Raw genomic sequence first — 23,563 nt, forward strand, 5'->3', positions numbered from 1 at the left:
TTATCCACCTTATTTTGATAGGCTGGAGTTATGTTTATAACACAACAGGATTCAAACCACAACCTTTTGACTTGGAATGCCACTTGAATTGATAAAGTTACTTGAATGCTATACATTTCCTTCAAATAATTATCAAAAAAATAAATTTTCCTTTCAAATTTTTCTGAAATTTGAAAATGTTAGAAAATTAACTAATAATACAACACTGCATTTTGATGTAAACTGGTGCTACACTATATTATGAAAAGCATAATACAGTGTAGCATTATACTATTATTTTCACAAACTAATTCAATACCTGCACTGAAATAGTATCCCACTGGTTTACTAAATTTCTGCAATGTAACAGGGATTATATTTACCCATAAAAACTACTAACAGGGATTATATTTACCCATAAAAAACTACTAACAGGGATTATATTTACCCATAAAAAACTACTAACAGGGATTATATTTACCCATAAAAACAGTCATGTTTTCAACTGGAAGTTTTATTTCCAAACACTGACTACTCATGTAGATTCAATTCCACTTTCAACAATATCTGACTGGGCCTAACTGTTGTCTGATGAGTAATCCAAATAGGTCACAACAACGGCTTAGAGTTTTTAAGGAATAAACTGGTATTTTTTGGAGTTTTTTAAGGAAGAACTGGAGTTTTTAAGGAATAAACTGAAACTGGTCACAACAATGCCTTAGAGTTTTTAAGGAATACTAGATCGATTGGATGATGCTAATCAATTAAAATGATATCAATTCCTTTAGGTTTGTGGATAAATGCAGTTGTTTCTAAAGAGCCTAAGCTCAAGCTCTGGCGGGACAAAAGTTCCCCTGCAAGTCACGACAGAAAAGTTAAATGCAGGATAGCATTATTTTCTCACTCACACACACACAAATTAAAACTGTATTACAAAATAATATTAGGCGCACTATAGCCTCAACAGCTTGTGCACCATTAAACCTCCATAACACACACACACACACACACACACACACACACACACACACACACACACACACACACACACACACACACACACACACACACACACACACAAAATAATATGCATATGCATTCAATGCACAAAATTACCATAATCATCTGCATTTTAGCACCTGTGGCTGTTCTTCTCTGTAGAATATCATTAACAAATATGATTTCAGCAAGTTTCACTGTTAAGTCATCTTCATTTCTGAAAGAAATTAAAAAAGGAAACATTGATAGTAGGAAAATTACGCAGACAGTTGCAAAAAGGGTTTTTTTTTATTCAAAAATCTAATACATAAAGCCCAAATTTTCCCCAACATGGTACAGTTCCCCCCCCCACAACTTCCAATGGGTGTCGGCTGTGATTTACCACCATTCTCCTACAAAATAGCTGCTGTAGCCAGTTTGGAAGAAGGCCATTTTGGCTGCAGCCTAATCCAGTGCATCTAATCATCCTACAGGTGTAGCTAGTTCACGATTTCAATGCATTGGCCACAAAGCATTACTGTGATTCTCATCATAAGACATGGAGGATTTTAACACTGATACTGACAGGACCCATTTCTGTAGTACTACAACAGTGTAGGTAACACACAATTGCCTAAAATATCCAAGCAGGTCATGGACTTCATGGTTTCAGGCACTACAACCAACAGACCAAATCTGAAAGAGCTGAAACAGCCATTCTCCACACCCAAACGTGTTCATCAGAACAAAACATTGTGCAAAGGATATATTCATTTTTCCACAAATAGAAAGATCACTCAATGCTATTTTCCATTGGTGACCATGATGTATGGTTTAAACATAGCTCTCCTACCACTGAACTTAAGGCTTTGCAGCTCCTATAAATAGATCTCATACCGATAGATGTTCCTGCAGACTCTTAGATCTACTCTATAATGTTTAATGCAGATATAATCCATCTTTATGGTTCATCATATTTGTTTTGTGAGTTTGAGCAAGTGAATGAGTTTATGATACACACTGGCTTCTAAATTAATGCTGTGCACAGGGAGTCCCATTAGATTTATATTGTTATGTCTGAGCCAATACATATGCATAAGGAACTGCAAAACACAAAATTCATGTAGTGATCCAAATACTTTTCATTATGCAGGGTGTTTCAAAAGTGATGGTCAATAATTTAAAGGTGAACTGTACAGACTACAATATGCAAAAAAAGCCTAGTAAACATGGGTCCTTAAGTGAATCGCTTTCGAGATATTGCACATTTCTAATTGAGATCCACCCAACTTGTTTGTTTAGGTTAGGTTATGCTCATTCTCTCCCTTTCCCCTCTCTCAATGCTCTGAGACATAGCAGGCATACTAGTACTTGTCAAAGGATAGTCAACATGGAAAGAGGTTACAGCAATGAAGAGTATGCAGACATGCACTTCATGTATGGTAAAGTCAACGGCAGTGCACTTGAGGCTGGACGTTTGTACCAAGAAGCATTTCCCCGCCGGAGGCAGCCCAACAGGCACACATTCATCAGGGTACATCAACGCCTTAGAGAACATGAGCACTTCGCACATGGAATATAAGCAGGTAGGCCCAGAAGCATAACACCTGATGTTGAGGAAAGGGGGTTAGAAAGAATAGAAAAAAATCCAGGAATTTCGACAAGGATGGTTGTTCTGCAAGAGCGTGTACTGAGTCATAGCAGTGTGTGATGAATTTTACATCACCAATTACTGTATCCCTACCACATCCAATGTGTACAAGGTCTCAGCAATACAGACTACCCTCCCAAAGTGAACTTCTGCCAGTGGATGCAACGACAGTGTGTCCTGAACCCACAATTTTTAAACAACATTTTGTTCACTGACGAAGCTGGGTTTACTCGTGATGGTATTTTTAATTTTCATAACTATCACGTTTGGTCCAACAAAAATCCTAATGCAATTCATGAGTCACGACATCAGCAATGTTTCTCATTGAATGTCTGGACAGGACTATTAGGAGACCATCTAATTGGACCATACTTTCTGCCAAACAGGCTAACAGGAGAGCTGTGCCTTCAGTTCCTGCAGAATGTTCTTCCAGACCTCCTTAATGATGATAATGTTCCACTTCAGCAATACCAGAACGTGGTTTATGCATGATGGTGCACCGGCACATTTGCTCGAGTTGTGATTAAGTATCTAACTAGAAGGTATGGTCAATGGTGGATAGGTAGAGGTGGGCCTGTAATGTGGCCTCCCAGATCACCAGACTTGAATCCTATCGATTTTTGTATCTGGAGTCATGTAAAAAGCTTGGTGTACACTTCTGACATTAACACAGTTGAGGAATTGCAGCGTCAAGTTGAAGGAGCCTTTCAGCAAATCAGAAATGACCCAGGAATGCCTGAGAGGATTCGCAACTCAATGCAGAGAAGACTACAAAGCTGCGTATGGATGCAAGGACAGCATTTTGAACACCTTTGTAACATCCTGTAACATGTAATCTCTAAAATTCTGTGGTGGTGCAACCAAAAATTAAAAATGTATTATCTTAACGTTTAATAAAACCACCCTTGGCAAAGGATTCACAGCTTTTTGCTAAACTAGTGCTTCCATAGTGGGTGGCGGATCTTAACAGAAAATGTGCATTATTTCAAAAACAGTTCATTTGCAGCCAGACTGGAACTTTTTTGTTCACTGGGACTTTTTTGCTTATTTTAGTTTGTACTTTTAACCTTTACATTATTGACCATCATTTTTGAAACACCCTGTATACCACAAGCAGTATTTGGAACTCTATATTACATAAAATACATTTAGTGTTAGCATTTGTATTAAAGCATAACAAACTTAAATGCTAAAAATAGTTTAAAAACGTAATACTGCATTTTACATTACAAAATAAACCAAATTTTTTAACTCGTCTTTATTAATTTATAATTATTTATTTATCTATTATTATTAATATCACTCTTCTTTCTACAAGCCTCACTCTATTACTTTTCTGTCATCATTATTTCTACAAATCTCACTTTGTCATTATCTATAAAGTATCTGAATATTAACACCTTGCATTAACTATATCAAGAAGAGATCAGGCAATCATTGTTGCCATTCAACTTTTTTTAATACTGAAAATATATTTTTACTTAATGACCTTAAAATATTTGTATTAGTTTACTTATTTTCAATAATACTAAGTAGGGGGTGCCAATTTACTCTTAAAAGAAAACAACATCATTATGAAATTTTTCAAGTTTGAACAATCAGAGCAATTGATATTGGCTGCTGAGAATGATTCTGTTAGAGAGAATAAATGAGATGTAGAAACATGGGAATGGAAAAAGATTCCATTCACTGAGATTAGAATTAAAACTGCCTGTATTTTTAAAATGAATTTGACAACTTGGGAGATACAATTTTGTTCAAACGCAAACATATTTCATTAGTTCAACTGTTTGGATTCTTTAATGAAGCAGTTGTGAAGGACACTAATTGTTTTTGGTTTTTTGTTGCTGTTATTTTTAGGTATGTGATACACATAACTATACCAAGCCATAAAAAATTTAAAAAATGGTTTGGGTATATTTTCTTGAATATAATTTACATACTCCAACAGTATTTCCTGTATACAACTATTCCATAGACTTAATAATTAAATTTCAAAATCACTTCTACAGCAACTTGTCTTGAGAAGAAATACTAAAACAGATCTGAAATGTTGACATCAATTTCAAATTTTATTTAGTTAACTGAACATGCCTTTGTGTAGTAAATCCTCTTTTCACCTCTGGATATCAATCAGAAAACCAGTTAATTTGCAAATTATAGGTATATCCAACTAAAGCAAATTATTAAATGAATATTACTCACCTACCTAAAGTGCTACCACACTCACAGATTTTAAATTTATCTTTCTCTGATTCATATACAGAATAATACAAGTCACAGAAAGATAGATATTTTTGATTTAGAAGAGACAAGCTCAAGAAGTTTCAGAATTGTCAGCTTAAAATGAACCAGTCAAGTAATAAATTTTATTTTCTACAACCTCCTAAACATTGCAACCTGGATAGTTTAAACTGAATTTTTTTTTGTTTTCCTCCAAATTCATTGGCCAATGAACAACCAAGAACCATTTAAGAACTAGTATAGTATTTTCAAAAACATAACTCACTTCCTTGATGACACATCAGACACTACGGATGGTCTGATACAGAGAGGAGGCACTGGTACCCTTGTTAATATAAGATCAGCTGGTCGTCCACTCTTTGGACTCATCATTAGTAAAGGAATATCCTAAGTAAAAAAAAACAAAAAAACTTCCATTTATATTTAAAATTACAAGAGCTTCACAGATATTTCAACTATATACTTCAACATATTACAAAACAAGAAATTTTTCGAGGTCTGCTCACTTACTCAAAAGTTTTATTTCTGTTAACAGATTAAAAATTTCATACTGGCAGTGATGTGTAATTATAAAAAAAAACTTTAAAAAATAATTTAACCAGTATCAAAAGACTTTTGTTCCAATAAGAATAACTGGGCAAATGACAAGTTGTTTTGTTGCATATATGCTGTTTTGTGAATATACAAAAATTACAAACATTTACCGAAATCTGTAATAGTTCTACAAATATAAGTGAATGCCAAAAAGTTCTCATGGACTAAATACCTTACTTTCTTTGCAAACCCAGAATCAACTAAAGTCTTCATAAACGTTGTTATTTGTTGTTATTTGGTTTTTAGGAGCATTAGCAACTAAGGCCATATTGCTCCAGGGATATGCGGTGGTCATTTCCTGACCTTTCCGCATCCCCCGTATTTGGTGGTCACGGGTTCGAACCCCGGTCTAATCAAGAAGCGTGTGCTACGCACTGCTGCTCCTGCCCACCTGGCTATGGAGGCGCCTCTTCATAAACACTTGCTTCTTAAGTGCACTGTTATAGTGGCTTCTAAATACTGTACTTCCACAATTCTGTTTCACTTTAACTCTATGGTACAATCACTGATGTTTTGCTTGATGAACTTGAATTTTTAGTCTACTTACTAAAAGTAAAAAGCATACTTATGAATCACCTTTTCTGTCTGCTCCCCCCCCCCAAGGTTTTATGTTTACAGTCTAATTCAAACCAAATTAAAGTATATATGAGGCTTCCCAGGAAATCATGATAGGGATACTTTCATTTTGATCTGCTACCTCCCATCCTGAAATAACAGGCCACCATACAAATTATAAGAACCATCCATTTAGAATTTTTGTGTTCACAGTCAGAACCAAACCTTTATAGTACAAGTGAGGAAGATTCTGGGCTATCTACACAAGGGTATTTTTATTTTTATTCGTCATTTTAAATCAAGGTTGCTTCCACTCAAATTATATGTTTAAAGTTGTATTTTCAGTCTGATACAAATCAAATTTAGAGTATATAGAAAAGGGAGGTGGGGTTAATATCCTGATAGGGTTAATTTATTATTAGCATCACTCATTTAAACTAAAACAAAATAAATATTAATTTATTTATATATTCAAATATATAGCATAAATAATGGGTGATGTAAATTAATCTTTTATTAATAGTTGGTGAAGGATATTTCATCAGGATATTAATTTTTTTCATTTTTACAAAAAAATTTAATATTCTGATGAAATGCATCTTTAGAACTTGTGTTTGCAGTGAACTACAATTCAAATTTATAACACAAATCTGAAAGGGTACAGGTATATCCTGAATGGCATTTTTTTAATTTTTTGATCCACCATTTTGAAACAAAATGGTTACATCTCAAATTTATAAATTCCATCCCTTTAGAAGATGTGTTTACAGCCAAATTCAAACCAAATTTACCATGTGTGTGTGTGTGTGTGTGTGTGTGTCCTAGGATATACCTCCATGAAGCAATTTTAGTGGTTACTTTCTATTTAACTCCATTCTTGGTTTGCAGTTTGATTTTGCTTTGTGGATCTGCTGCTAATGTTATTTTCCCACTGAATAACAAAATATAGTACACAAAATTAATGTGCTAAAATAGCACATTAATTTTATGTACTATAGTTTCATAAGCTAATATCCTGATAAAATGCATCAGGATATTAGCTTATGAAACTATAGTACATAATACATCATTTGTGCCATGATTAGCATTTGAAATGCTGTAACTGGTCATTTAACCCCCCCCCCCCCCGCACCTTTCAGACAAAATAGGGCTAAATGGTCAGTCTATTTCGATTTGTTATTGTTTCACATTATGGTCATGTTGTTGAGGTAAGTTTTCAGTTCCATATATAGTGATATTTCAATTTGGCCAATGATGCAATTCAGGAAGTTGGTAGGCTTTACTCTATAACTGAATACTATAATAAATCAAATGCAACAAGGCATAATATTATAAGAACTTAAAATTATACTATTAAATATTTGTGTAGATGTACCATAGATAGCTCTTAAAAGAAAACTACGATAGTAGTGTAAAGGCTCCTCCTTCACAACAAGTTACCATGTATTGCTCTACCTCGAATAAGTAATGCTTCACTAATAAAGAAGACTATTGTTACTTATTCTCAGTAGGCACCACAACCCAGGCAGCACCCACCAATGAAAGGCTTGTTGGCCTTTCATCGGTGGGTGGGCAGGTACCCTGGTATTGCAATCATGACAACCACCAATACCAGGGTACCTGCCCACCCGGCACCTCCGTAGCCAGGTGGGCAGGAGCAACAGTGCGTAGCACACGCTTCTTGATTAGACCGGGGTTTGAACCCGTGACCACCAAATATGGAGGATGCAGAAAGGTCGGGGAATGACCACCGCATATCCCCGGAGCAATATGGCGTTAGTTGCTAATGCCCCTAAAAACGAAATAACAAACAAACAAACAACAACCTGCCCACACACTGATGAAAGGCCAACAAGCCTTGAAACAGTGGTGTTCACCGAGAATAAGTAACAATAGTCTTCTCTATTAGTGAAGCATTACTTATTCGAGATAGTTTTTTTTTTTTTTTTTTTTATGAGAACTCCAAACACGAGAGGTATTAGAACCTATAGTACTTAGTACCGTGCTTGGGTTTGAGGTTAAGAAGACGAAAGAAGATATTTGTTGACATTGGACTTGAACTTCTGTAGATTGTAATTTTCAGGAAATACGTATGAAGGAAGGTTGTTCCAGAAAACGGCAGTTGAATGAATAAATGAGGAAGATGAAAAGTTGGTTCTGTGGGTTTGAAGTTGGACAGTAAATGGATGTTGGCTGGTGGCAGCACGTGTTCGGACTGTTTTGAAAGAGAGAGCAGGAATTATAGAAGCCAATTCAGAAGAACAGTGCCCATGGAAGTATCTGTAGAAGAGGCATGCAGCAGAAACAGTGCGTCTATGAGAAAGCGAGTGGAGAGACTCTGTCAGAGATGAATCATTAATTAACCTAACTGCCCTCTTCTGAATGGAATCAAGAAGCTGGAGAGAGGTTTTGGGGGCACCACCCCAGATATGGGAACAATATTCCATGGCAGGGCGAATTTGCGATTTATACAGAGTGAGAAGCTGTTTGGAAGAAAAGTAACGCCGAGAGCGAAAGAGAAAACCAAGTTTTTTAGATGCAGAGGAAGCAATATTTGTAATGTGCTTGTGCCAAGAGAGATTAGAAGTCAGGGTAATCCCCAAAAGAGATATATCATTTTGCCTAGAAATCGGAGTGTCACTAAAGATAAGCATAGGAGTAGAAGAATCCTTTTTGCGAGATATAAGACAAGACTGAGTTTTAGAAGGGTTGAAATCAACTAAGTTGTCTTTGCCCCACTGGAGAATTACCTGAAGATCGGCATTTAAGGAATTGGTAGCAGATTTTCGAGAAGTTGAAGCTGATTGAGCAGGACAAGGTTTCTCAAAATGGAAAGTTGAATGCAATGTGCTATCATCGGCAAAACTATGGATAGGATTTCCAGTCAATGGAAGAAGGTCATTGATATACAAGAGGAAAAGAGTGGGGGAAAGAACTGAACCTTGGGGGACACCGGCATTAATGGAGAAGTTAGGAGACAGAGAGCCATCTACCATCACCCTCAGTGAGCGATCAGAGAGAAAACTGGATAACCAATTACTAAAAACAGTTAGCAAACCATAAGATGGAAGCTTGTTTAGAAGACCTTTATGCCAAACACGATCAAAAGCCTTTGAGATGTCAAGAGCAACTACTTGTGTTTCACCGAACCTTTCCATTGAATTAGTCCATAAATGGGTAACATAAGCCAGAATATCTCCAGTGGATCGACACTGACGGAATCCATACTGGTGATCGTTGATCAGACGGAAGGTTTCTAGGTAGTTTAAGAGTTGCCGGTTAATTGATTTCTCCATTACTTTAGAAAGAGTAGAAGTAATAGCAATGGGACGATAATTGGATGGGAGGGATTTGTCACCCTTTTTAGGAACTGGCTGGATATGAGCAAATTTCCAAGCAGAAGGAAAAACACCTTTGGAATAAGAAAGTGAAAAAAGGCAGCAAAGAATAGGAGTAAGTTCAGGAGCACAGGTTTTGAGAACAAGTGGAGAAATACCATCAGGACCTGGAGCTTTCTTAGCATCAAGATTCATCAAAATCCTTCTGATATCCTTTTGACGGAAGACCACAGGAGGCATTGAATGGAGCGTGTTGGGAATGGTGGGAGGTGTTTTACCAAGATCATTAATACATGAGCTGGAAGAAAAATGGGATGCTAGCAGGTCAGCTTTATCCTTGGCTGAAGTGGCAACAGAACCATCTGGTTTGGACAGAGGTGGGAGCAAAGATGGGCAAAAGTTGCGGCCAATAGCTTTGGCAAGAGACCAGAATGCTCGGCTACCATTAGGGCAAGAAGCAAGTTTTCTACTCTTAGCCTGTTCAAACTCTAGTTTGGACTGGTTAATAACTGCTTTGCAACTGTTGCCAACTTTGGTGTAGGCAGAAAATGAAACTGAAGAATTAGAAACAAGCCAATTACGATATGCAACATTCTTCTCTTGGACAGCCTTAGCACATTTATTGGAAAACCAAGGTTTAGATAAAGGACGAGATTTTAAAGTAGAGTGTGGGATAAAGGAGTCCATTCCTGCAAGAATAATTTCACTGACACGATCTAAGCAAACGTTGACATCAGAAGTTTTGAAACAGTAATCCGACCAAGGAAAAGAAGTCTCGCAGGTCATCCCATTTTGTATTCTTGTAATGCCAAACAACACGTGGTTGGGAATAGCCATGAGATAAAGGTTCCATTGGAGAAGAGACAATCACCAAGTTGTGATCTGAAGTGCCTAAAGGACCTCTCACTTCGACCGTGTACTTAGAAGGGTTGTTTGTGAGAAAAAGATCAAGCGTATTGGCTGTATGATTAGGATTGTCAGGTATTCTTGTAGGTAAATGAACAATCTGTGCTAGGTCATTAGTAATTGCAAAAGCCTCAGCATCTCGACCTGCTGGGTCGGTATGACTAGAAAACGGAAGCCAGCTGGAGTTGTGAACATTAAAATCACCAAGGAAAATTACTTCACTGTTAGGAAAGTTGGACTGGAGAAAGTCAAGTTGCAAAGAGAGGAAGTCAAAGAGCTCCAAGTGATTAGTGGAGTTGGGAGAACGGTAGAGACAACAGATGAATTTGACACAATGAGGTAGAGAGATTTTAAGCCAGAGAAGATCAAAGAGAGGAGATTCCAAATTGCCAAGTCTCTGACAGGGAATATCAGAACGGACATATGCACAAGTACCACCTTTGAGGCGAAAGGAATCATACAGTGAATAATTTGGGCATCTGAGATGAGCAGTAGATGAATCAACCGATATCTGAGATTCTATCAGAAAAAGTACATGGGGTTTGGCAGACTGCAAGTGGAAATGGACATCGTTGAGATTAGAATTGAGACCACGTATATTTGTGAAATGAATTAGGAAGTCCTTGGGAGGTTTAGATCTTTTCGCAGATAAGCTTGCTCGCAGAGTGCAATACATGGTAACTCATTATGAAGGATGATCACAATATGAGATACAGTAGAAACAATACCTTTACACTACTATCGTAGTTTTCATTTAAAAGCTATCTATGGTTTATCTACACCAATATTTAATAATCTATAACTGAATATATTCTAACACAAGAAAATACGAAAAAGCTAATATAAATATTTAGTTAAAAAATAGATATATATATATATATATATATATATATATATATTTCTTCATATTACATACCTGATCTAAAATTCTCTGAAAAAGTTTCAGTACCTTCACAGGACATAAAACTTCCTGAAATAAAAAAATATTATAAAAACTTCATATTTTTAATGACTAATATTAAAATAAATTTAATATTTTAAAGTAAAATTTCCTTTTTTAATATAATTTACTGTTTACATTTTAAAAGCAAAAATTACTAAAATATAATGTAAAAATGTATTGTCATACTTTCTAAATATAGCCTATTCCTTGGGCTATATTTAGAAAGTATGACAATAAATCAATACCTTGCATGTTAAATAACATACATAATTAATGCTACACACATGTACCCAACAAGTCACTTATTACATACTTAATTGCAAAAGCTTAAATGCCCACATTTGATGTGCATATGTCACACAGATAAGTAGGCGCTGGCTGTTCTAAGGAAGAGCTGAAGACTAAGTCTATGAAATATCAGTATATCATGTCAGTAAATTGTATAGTTTCTGGAAAAACACTTAGCAAAATTTCAGCTCATCATGTTACCTGTTGCAACATGTGTCATTTGTGCCAGCATTTTTATATATTACACAATTTGTTTTCTTTTCTCAATAACCCAGAACAAATTTTAAAAATTGGGCAGTTGTTCTCCTAAAGATATACTACTGATGATCACATTTTTTTTATCTAAAAAAAAGTAAGAAAATATTAAAGCACAACTTTTTTTGGCTAATGCTAGATAAACTTGTTCCCTTGCACTAACATGATCCCCAACAATAATGAGGTTTGTGTTCCCGAAGAAGTCTACAACTGGCAAGGACCAATGGAAAAATGAAGGGTCAGGTTCCTGGTTCATAAAATATTGATATAAGATATATAACACATATTTATTAAATTTTAAAAATAAAGTATATGAAAAAAGGAAAGGAATAAGCCAACATGAAAAGGGAGAGAAAAATAAGAAAAAAGGTTCAAGGAAAGGTTCAAGGTTCAAAGGTTTATTATATTTTATATATCTTGTATAAAATATATTTTTATATTGATATATTTTATATATATTGGATATTCATTAAGTTTGGCAGGTGTACACCAAGTAGATATATTGAGATAATCTAAATGTAAATTTATTTTGATATTCATAAGTGTTTGTGTTTTTTTAATGATATTATTTAGTGATATTGTCAGTTTTAATGATATTATTAGAGACAGACTTCTCTAGCTCTTTAATGAATTTTTTAATCAATACAACAATTTATATTAAGGCAATATGATAGTATATAACAGAGCTATGATGCTCAACATGTTCTAAGTTGATATCAATATTTTTAGAAGAATAAGAGAAATTTACCTCAATATGATATGTAGAACACTTCTGTATGATACTCTCCGAAATTAAAACGAATAAAAGATTAATACAAAATGATTACAGTATTACAGGATTAAAAATTCATTAAAGATACCAAATTTAAGATTGTGGCCAGACCAATATGGAAATTACACACTATACTGAACAATCACTCGATCCTTTCCACATAAATGACTTGGTATACAACATTTCTTGCAGTGATTGTGACTCGTCTTACCAAGGTTCTACGAAATTTTCGCTGAATATTTGAGAAAAACAGCATGCGTCCTTAGTTCGTGCTTCTCTTTCAGCAGTGTCAGAATTAGCCTTTCATGCTGTTAACGAAAAGCATACATTTTTATTTAATGAGACCAAAATACTTAAGTGTCTAAAGTAATTATACAAGACTTAATTGCAGAAAATATTGAAATTAAATTATGTGAGAATTCTATTAACGTTCGCCATCCATATATCTAATCTCCAATTCGTGATTCTTTTGCATGTATACACAAAGACAAATAATCACTGCCTTTCAAGCGCAATGCATGAGGACAAATAATCTCTATTTAAGATTGAAGCTCACACACTCCTTAATTTCCATTCCTGTGATCACGACATATGGTCAAAAGGCACTGTCTGCTTCAGGAAGGAAAATCGTTTTTCAAAATTTATGTTAATTAATTTTTTTAATTGATTTTCGAATTTTTAATTAATTTTTGAATTGTTTTCAATTGTTTTATTTACTGTAATCATTTTGCATTAATAATTTATTCATTTTAATTTCTGGATAGTATCATACAGAAGTGTATGATGTGCTATCTTAATATGCTATCATATTAAGACAACCCATGTGGGTCATCTTGAAAAATGGGCAAATGTTTGGTACAACATTTTTGGTGCATATTCTAAGAAGAATCTGCAAAGATCAAGGACACAAATGAAGAAGTCTTGGTGCATATAAAAAAAATTAAATTTCTGAGTGAAGAACTAATTAAAGTGATTAAATAGTGATAAACACATGATATTCAACAATATTCTTTCTGAATGTCTTTTAATCTGCTCATAGGATGAATGTTTCAAATAGTTACCTAGGTACATGCAGCTGTGATACACTCCACGGATTTAAACAGAATCATTTTTCAATAATTCATACATGACCATTTTTAATATATTTTATTAATAATTTTTCTTAGGGGTCAACAATTCTATATGGGCTAAAAATAGAATCTGATTTTCATGTTATCAGTAGTTATTTTTTAAAAAAACAATTTGCGACTTCTTGGTGAGTTTTATACTGACTCTCGAAGTGCAGTCAGAACTTGATATTTTTCATCGAATTTTTTTTTTCTGATTTGTCAATACATGACATAAGCTTTATGAAAATGAAATATATTCAGAACTACAGCAGCTTTTTCTAAAAATTAAAAAAAAAAAACCTCTCAAAATGATGTTTTCATCAGTTTTTTTTCTATAACTGATCAACAGAGAATCAAAAGCATAAAAAAAATAAAATATGCATAATTACAACATAAATTATTTTTAGAAAATTTAATATCATTCCATTCCTTCTTTAAAAAATTTGTCTGCCACTTTTTCAAAAAAACTGTCTTAGCAAAAGAGAATACTATTAAATTTATTATTATGGAGCCTCCAGTTATAAAGCAAAAATTAACATCTGATTATAACTTACTTCTTTCCCAGCAGCCATCCAGAACAAGTCTCATTTCATTACCATGTGATTAAGTTTCCTTCTGTTATTAACCTCTTCCATGTACACCCTTCAACATGATTTTCGAAAATGGCTCCCTCAAAAGGAACAATGCTCCTAAAGTTTAGTTTTAACTTCATCATAGTACAAACCTATGAAAGAAGCATGCACCTCTTGGGGAATTTTATAAGTTTAAACTTTTAATGGTTCGCTTCTTATGTCAATCCATTTAAAATATAACAGAAAAGAGAGGCAAGTTATAATTAGAAAGAGGTTACCACTGATTGTTTTTGAGCAAAGACAGTACTATAAATAAAGTAATGAAAAATAAAGTTTCTCTAAGTGTTCACTTTGGCTATTTTCCTTCCATAGGAACATAAGACTATCATTTCAGTAACACACAATAGACCACCTCAAATTATTTGCTCTAAGACAGTTGCAACAATATTAAATAAATAACCCACTAATTTGTATGGCTTCTGTCAGTTTCTTTTGTGAGTGGCATGCCATTAAAATGAAACAATGGCTTCTCTGAAAGAAGTCAAATAGTGCATTATGATTTTTGACAAATTGTGTTGAATGTGTATGAATTTTTTCCGGAAAAAAAATTTAGAATTTGGGGATCCAATATATTGGATCCCCAAATTCCATAAAGTCCCGATTTAAAAAAGTTCATCGCCTCTGGCAGAAACAGCTACATAAAACCATCCAGTAATTTAATGGAGGACAAATTAAATATTATAGCCAACCAACTCACTAATACTAAATTTATCTTCAATAACAAAGACTACATCAAAAACAAAAACAATAGAATCAGAAGTCTATACACTTACGATTTTATAAATCTTTTCACCAGGATATCACACGACAATTTAAAAAGTTCTTTTACACTACTACGAAACTTATCAAAATATAATGGGATGTAATAAACAGTATTGGCACGACCTTACTAATCTTAGTGTCAAAAACAATTATGTACTTATGGGAGACAGCATTTACGTGCCGAGTAGGGGAGTGACTATGGGGGCTAGTAGTTCTTGCTACATAGCCAACCTTTACCTGCATTATTTCGAATAACAATATCAAAGAAGAAATTATATTCTACAGATACATTGATGATGTCCTGGTTATCAATTTCGACAAGTTCAATATTATAGCCCAGGAAATTTATCCAGCAGATTTAACCATAGATAGCAACCTACAAGCTTGCTATATGATAAGAGAGACCATTTTAGCTTACCAACTGGGAGAGCAATTTGGCTAAGCATATCCATGGCAACACTATTAGAAATCAGAAAAACAGGTTAATACACATCTGCAATAATCTAGATAACATGATGGAAGCAATAAAAAACTGATAGATATTCTCATCAAGAATAATATACTTGCCAATTTCAGCAGACACCATATTAAAGTGGCCATACTTGCAAACCTCAACATACACCACCCCAATGCCAATCCCAATACACTTACTGAAAATACACTGAACCAGTTTAGAACTATAACACCAATAAATGGCCTGTAGCCCACCTTTGCCTGGTCGTCTAAAAACCAGTGTCCTTCACCAAACTAAGATAATGACTTCCCAATTTTGATTGCCAGGTTTATTGTGCTCAGAAGAGGCTCGTCGTCTGACCACACTGTAACCCAGCTGACCAAATCCCCCCCCCAAAAACAATCTAATAATTGGTAATTTATCAACTTACATCAAACTCCCAACAACAGAATAATCGTGCCTAAGGTATTTTAAACAAAGTTTATATCCCTTCATTTAATTACAAACACAGTATAAAACCTAGAGACACAGGGTGAAAATTCACATTGAAGGAGGCTGTAAAATTATGCCTTAGAAAAGCTATACCGGCCCTTGTCCAGGGGATAGCATTTCCTACATATTTATATTAACACACTTTTTCATTAACATACTTCTTGTATTTAATCATACTAACACTTATTGTACTTGTATAAACATATCATTTTCATTTATATAGGTTCCTTCTGCCATCAGAGGCAACCCCCCCCCCCATTAACTCAAATATAAACCCTCGCAAGGCTATCAGAACATTTGCCTTACATAGGGCATATTGCCTACAGCAATTTCACCATCACGCCATAGTCAATGAAAAGCATAGCTGCACAGTATCATTTAATCAACACATAAAACAACCAGAAGGCAGGAATTGATCCCTTTTTGGTCTGACCACCACAGAACAAGAAGGAAGTAAGGAAACCATTCTCATTTAATCTGATACATACCCGTTGGGCTTTGTGTCACCTATCCCAGTTTGCTGATTCTGACACATATTTTACAAAATTTAAATTAAACACATTATCTTTTCTCATTTATTAGCACTTCCCATTTAATTTCTATTAATTTCAATACAATCACCTAAAAATTAAAATCAGGCAAAACTGAAATGGGGACAACAGAAATGGGTAGGTATGAGACATTATTTTAGTCTGGCTATCTTTCGGTCTGCTCAAAGCCCCTGAAGAAGTAGCAGACCAATGACCAAGTGAGAGAATGTTATTTACAATTTTCATTGTTTATTATCATTTTTTATTGTTATTTTCATTGTTCATCATCATTTTTATTTTTAATTTTATTTCCATTAATATAATTTTATATAGGCCTTCCAGGCTAAAGCTAGTTTCCTTTTACTAACTTGTTAGTTTGGTCCTTATACACCTAATTCCCTACAAATAGATACCGTTAAATAAAATTGACTAATATATATATATATATACAGTAAACCCCCGCTATTTGCGGGGGTTACGTTCCTGAGAAATTCCGCGAATACTGAAAACGCGAATACTGAGTTATGGCTCCCATAGTAATAAAGGGGTTCCGTTCCAAAGTATGAAATATATAACAAAAATTAGTCTAAAATTTTGTCTGTACGTATTATGTGTACAGTATTTACCTACATAATGACTATGTACATAGACAAACGTAGAAAGTACTGAGAAAAATACAAGCATAAGGCATCGAAATGAAAATAAGAAACAATTTATTAAATGTAATACTGTACATATTTATTAGACATTTTTATTAGACAAAAACATATCAAGAACATGGGTTGCTGGGCGAAAAATAACTCATAATCGAAGTTTGTTTCTTCATTTTTTTATTGAGCTCCTTTTGAATTTCCCCGTAAGGCAAGAGTAATTGTTCTAGGTCTCGTTTAAACTTGATGCTTCTTTCCAAATTAGGATCCGTTTCTACCACCTTTTCTGAAAGTTGTATAGAGAGGCTAAAGATTTCTTTTAATGACTTACTATTTAACTGTGGTCTAACAACGTCGAGATCTTCCTCCTCAGGATCATTTTGGTTTTCATTTGACCTTGTTACTAATTCATCCAACTCTTCTATTGTAAGTTCATCTGCATGAGTCTCAATAAGTTCCTGAATGTCTGTTGCATCGATGTTTTCAAAGCCCCCGCCTTCTATTCCATGTGCGATTTCTACAATATCGGCAACCAGTTCATTGACATTAGGGATTGTTTTAGCAACAACCACTTCTGGCCACAATTTTCGCCAACACGCGTTAATTGTAGATGCACTTATCTCATCAACTGATGTCTTGATGTTGATCAGGCAATCTGCAATGTTATAATTTTTCCAACTTTGGCTTACAGTTAAGTCTGACTCGCTTTCCATTTTTTCAATTAAGCCAGTAAAAGTTCTCCTAACATAGTAGGACTTAAACGCAGAAATCACACCTTGGTCTAGCGGTTGTAAAAGTGATGTGGTGTTGGGTGGCAAAAACACAATTTCAACGTTTGGGTGGTCAAATTCTAGACTGCTTGAATGTCCTGGCGCGTTGTCAATAAGAAGCAGAACTTTGAAAGGCAAAGATTTTGAAGCTAAGTAACTTTCCACCTCTTGCACAAAGCTATCATTAAACCACTCTCTAAAAAGTGTAGTTGTTACCCAGGCTTTTTTATTGGATTTCCAATAAACTGGAAGATGACCTTTATTCTTTCCCTTCAAAGCACGTGGATTCTGCGATTTATACACGAGCATTGGTTTGATCATGTGTCCACTAGCGTTTGCACAAAACAAAAGAGTAAGCCTATCTTTGGAAGCTTTGAATCCAGGAGCAGATTTTTCATTTTGTGTTAAGTATGTTCTGGCTGGCATTCTCTTCCAAAACAACCCAGTTTCGTCTGCATTGAACACCTGTTCGGGAACATATCCTTTGTCCGTAATTAATTTTTTTAGTTCAGTCGGGAAACTTTCTGCAGCCACGAAATCCGCTGATGCAGACTCGCCTACCAGTTTCACATTATGAAGGCCATATCGATTTTTAAATCTTTCAAACCAACCTTTGCTGGCTAAAAAACTTATCCCGCCAGTGCTATCACCAGTTTCGCTGAAGCGCTGATAAAGGTGTTTTGCCTTTTCACGAATGATGAGTGAACTTAACGGGATTTTATTGTGAGTTCGGTCTTCTATCCACAGATTTAAAGTCTTTTCCATTTTTTCTAATTTCACATCACGAGTTACAGAGCAAATTTTTGATGCAATTAGCGCGTTTTCACGGACACTACGGCGGATTTTTTCTTCCGATTTCTTGATTGATCGCACCGTTGACTCATTGATTTTATAATGTTTGGCCACTGAGGAGACACTTTCACCATTAGAAATTTTGTCTAACAATTCAATTTTACTCGCTAATGTCATCACCTTCTTTGATCTTTTCACAATTCCCTTGTTATTCGCGGGCATATTTCTGTAGGATTAGAAAATAATTTGTCCACAATAAAGTCACTTTCTTTTAACGTTAACACGCTCGAAAATGTCTGGTTACACCAACACACTGCAAAATGGTAGATTTTCACTTTTGTAAATGTATCAATTAAAAGCAAGAGATGAAACCTTCTATGACAAGTGCATTACACATACTGAACAAGGATTAGCGTGAAACATCCACGCTCGCAATTTTGTCACCCCCCCACCCATTGAGCGCAGGACGCTTCCTTTTTACAACTTTTAAGTTATTTTTACTCATTTTTAGGGAATAAAGCACAATTACAAAATGAGGAGGCACGCTTGATACACATAAACAAAGCTGTGAGCGTATAGCAACTGAATAAACAACGCCATAAAGGCAGAGACAACTCTATTAACACCTCATTAGCTCACATTTTACTAAAGCACATTTCTGCTTTAGTAAACAATAAAACAATAAAAACAATTTCCAGTTGCTTTCCTGCTAGTGGAATCTGTTATAAACGGGTAGTAAACTCGATCTAATTGCATTTGCGATAATACCGATAGCTGGAATTTTACGTTATTATGGTGAAATGTGTTTTTCCCTGCACTGCTATAAAAAAATAAATACATTTTCAGAATCTTCTCTTTATTCCTATGTTGGGTTCAGTTGGGGTGATTCCTGTCCGACTGCCATTTCTTGTAATCACAAAGGCGAATCGTGCATAAGCGAATTCGGTTCGTGTTATATAAGATATCGTTCCCCTGTTTATAAATCGTGTATGATCGAATTCGGGTAGTGCAAACACGTGTTATACGACGACTGACTGTACTACTCTGTGGACTAGGCAAAATGATTTTAGCCACGCCCATGTTTTGTTCATGGCGCTTTAAAATTCAAATTTTTTTAGGTTTAAATCAGCGACCGCGAATACGCGAAACCGTGAATACAGATACCGCGAATAGCGGGGGTTTACTGTATATATATATATATAAATTAATTAATAGATTTAAAACTATGAATAAATATCTGAGTTCAGCATGCTGGTAATTATTTTATTTACTTTTCTATTAATTAATTTATTTCAAGCAGCATACAGTGGATAGCGCATATTGAATACTGCCGCCGATGTTTTTGGTATTAATTTTTTTTATTTCATCTTTTTGGTTTATATTTATTCATAGTTCTCGATCTATTAATTAATTTATTTTGAGCAGCATGTGGTGTATAGTGCATATTAAATGCTGCCAGTGATGTATGCATTTCAGTCTATGTTATATGGTTAGTATTGAGACAATAAGCTAATGCTGCACCACTCGTACTGCCATCTATAGCTTAATTTTTTCTGTATATATTCTAATTTAACAGTTAGATAGTATGAATCAGAGCTGTAATACTCAATATGTTCTACGTTGATAATAATATTAGTAAATTAATAAGAGGAGTTTACCTCAATATAGTACATGGAACACTTCCGTATGATACCCTCCAGAAATTAAAACGGAAAAAACGAAAAAATCGACAACTTACCGGTACATTAAAGTAAAATATAAATAATTAAATAATTAAAGTAAAATATAAATAATTAAATAATCAATTTAACACAATTCAAAACAATTAAAATTCAAATTAACGCAATTAAAAGAATCTAACGAAAATATTCAAAACGATTTTCCTTCCTGAAGCTGACAATGCTTTTCGACCGACTGTCGTGATCACAGGAATGAAAATTAACGAATCAGGCTAAACCTGCAACTTAAATAGTGATTATATGTCTTCGCGCATGCGCGTAAAGGTCCACGCATCGGAGATCAAATATGGCCGCCGAACATTAACAGAATTCTCGTGTAATTTAATTTCAACAGTTTCTGCAATTAATAGTCGCGTATAATTATAATTACGTATAATTACGTTGAACGTTAAGTATTTTGGCCTCGTTAAATAAAAAAGTATGTTTTTCGTTAATGGCATGAAAGGCTAATTCTGACGCTGCTGAATGAGAAGCACGAACTGAGGCTTCGTGTTGATTTACACGAATATTAAGAGAAAACCGCGTCGAACCCTGGTAAGACGAGTCGCAATCACCGCAAGAAATGTTGTATACTAGATCATTAATTTGTGTTGCGAACGCAGAAAGAACCGAGCGATTGTTCAGTATAGTGTGTAACTTCCGTATAGGCCTAGCTATAATTTTAAATTCGGTATCTTTAAAGAATCTGTTAAGTTGTTTGTGCCACTGTTCAACATATGGGACAGAAATAAAGTATTTTTTGATATTACTATTGTTGATTGGTGTAGTATTTTTTATCCTATCCTTAGCTTGTACCCTAATTCGATTTATTGTGTTAATGGGATAACCCCTGTTCAAGAATCTGCTAGTTAATATTTGTATTTCTGAGTCCAAAGCAGAATCCATTGTTGAATATTTATAGGCATTTAGAAATTGATTAAAGATAATCGAACTTTTGTAGGTGAACGGGTGGTAGCTATTATAATGAAGAAGCATACCGGTGTTTGTGGGTTTTCGATAGATGCTAAATTGTATTTTGTTCGAGTCACGGGTAAGCGTGAAATTTAGAAAGTTTAATGACTTAGTATCCGTATCTTCCCTTTCCAATGTAAATTTGAGTCTAGAATGAATATTATTAAACAGTGAATTTAACAGTGAATCTAATTTAACAGTGAATTTTTCGGTGGTATGGTGTTGCAATGTGAGTTCTAGGAGCTGTTCTATTATAATTTTTCACTGCATAAGGGTCACCATTATTCAAATCCATTGCACCCGCGGTCCAATCTTTGTATCAGTTTGACGATGCATGGATTTGTAATGTTCAAAAATACAGTGATTCCCTGACCATTGTTGGCCTTGTGGTCCTCCGTCGAGATGGAGCATAATGGTCAGTCTATTTTATTTATTTTTATTTTGTTGGTCAAGTGTTGTAGTTGGTCTTCATCTCCATTTCCAGCAATATTTCACATAATTCAGAACTGGTGCTATCCTCAGGATGCTGCTAAATTTTAACTAATTGGCATATTATAAAATTTCAGTTATTTAGTATTGCATTTTTGGCTTTTCTAAATTGTTTTAGAAGCATTCCTTCTGCAATACCCTGTGTTGTTTCCCTCGCCTCTTTTTTTTTTTTTTTTTTTTTTTTTTGGCTATGGGTTCAGCATACTACTGGTACTTGTTTTATTTACTTTTCTATTAATTAAATATATATATATATATATATATATATATGAATGCAAGCTTTTATTTTTTGTTTATTTTTTTACCCAAATGCCTGACCTGAGTTGCTTTGTTGAGATGAGAGCTTATCTCCTTATTATTTGTTACAGCATTTTCAAACTCTGCAAGGAACTCTGCAACAATTACATCTGACTTTTTGGCAAATTTATACTTATCATGAACAATCTTTAAAGCTCCAGATTTTTTTACTTGACCTAAAAAAAAATTATACGCATAGGTTAAAATATTAATAAATTATAAATACATTAGTACATAAATATATCACTAAAATCTAAATAAAATTTTAACTTTTCCTTAGGATTGTTTCCTTAAGAAACAATACAATTATATTATCAAATGCCACGATGGCTTCTACTGGGATATCTGTATAATATTAGAAAAATAAAGACTAATTTAAGCAAGCACAATACAAATATATGGCATTTATCATGCATATGTGAAAGTGATTTGCAAAGGACAGACAATTTATAAAAATGATGTGAATAGTACTTTAAATAAATAGAAAGTTACCAACTTTAATCTTTTCAGGAGAAATTGTTTATAAACATTGTGTTATAAACAGTGAATTTTTTCATGAAATTTTGAAAAGTCATAAAAATGAAAAATTTGTACACAACCGTTCTTATTTTGATTTTGTTGCCCAATCGAGAGATAGTCAATCAGAATTTTTTAAAAAATTGAAAAATAATCATAAAAAAACTCATTGCTAGTTCATTTTTTGACATAATACCATCTTCCATATCTATTTATACACTTTATTCAAATACATAACTAGATCCAGAACTTCTAAATCTGAATTCCAGCAAATTTCAGCTTTGTAAGCCAAATAGGTTGGTAAGCCAAACTGGATAACAATAGCTGAAAGCACAATCTTTCCCTACAATAATAAAATCTATTTTTGTGATGAAATTTATTATAAACTATATGCAATCACTTAGAAAGACAGCGTAGTACTGTCTCTACGATCACACAGATAAGGCAGGGTAGTACTTAGTGGATGAGTTTAACACACTTTGTAATGTTATTTGAGACATCTGAAACATAAGTACTTCTCAGTCCTACACATGAAAGAATTATTTAATTCCTGAAAGAGTTAAAATTATGCAAGTGTGTCAACTTTATTTGTCATAGAATGATTACACTAAAAATACAAAATGTAGAACTGAGTTACTGAATATAGAAATTTCACTAAATGTAGAATTAAATGAAGGTGAATTTCAGGTTCACCTATGGGTAGTGGGTTGTTAAGCAGTGGAATATGGTGTTGCCCAATGTGGGGGAGACAGTGAGTTTAAGTTTAAAGAAGTGGATGGTTAACCTTGTGGAAGTAGCTTTTATTTGAAATTTTATTATTATTATTTTATTTATTTATTTATTTATTTCTGGATAATGCAGAAAAAGTTTGTTTCCT

General features: G+C 34.2%; 1 protein-coding gene across 1 annotated transcript in view; it reads right to left on the reverse strand.

Moving 5' to 3' along the window:
* Positions 1–23,563, reverse strand: part of Polr3A (RNA polymerase III subunit A) — a 185,307-nt gene that overhangs the window by 142,002 nt on the left and 19,742 nt on the right. Inside the window, exons 5-8 of the mRNA XM_090371374.1 lie at positions 22,192–22,346; positions 11,162–11,215; positions 5,118–5,239; positions 1,096–1,195 (exon numbers count right to left, since the gene is read on the reverse strand). Coding sequence (XP_090227500.1) covers positions 1,096–1,195; positions 5,118–5,239; positions 11,162–11,215; positions 22,192–22,346 — 431 coding nt within the window. The remainder of the gene's footprint in view (positions 1–1,095; positions 1,196–5,117; positions 5,240–11,161; positions 11,216–22,191; positions 22,347–23,563) is intronic.

Source organism: Mastigoproctus giganteus, chromosome 4 (genome assembly GCF_048544385.1).
Source record: "Mastigoproctus giganteus isolate SK-2022 chromosome 4, ASM4854438v1, whole genome shotgun sequence".
NCBI lineage: Eukaryota > Metazoa > Arthropoda > Arachnida > Uropygi > Thelyphonidae > Mastigoproctus > Mastigoproctus giganteus.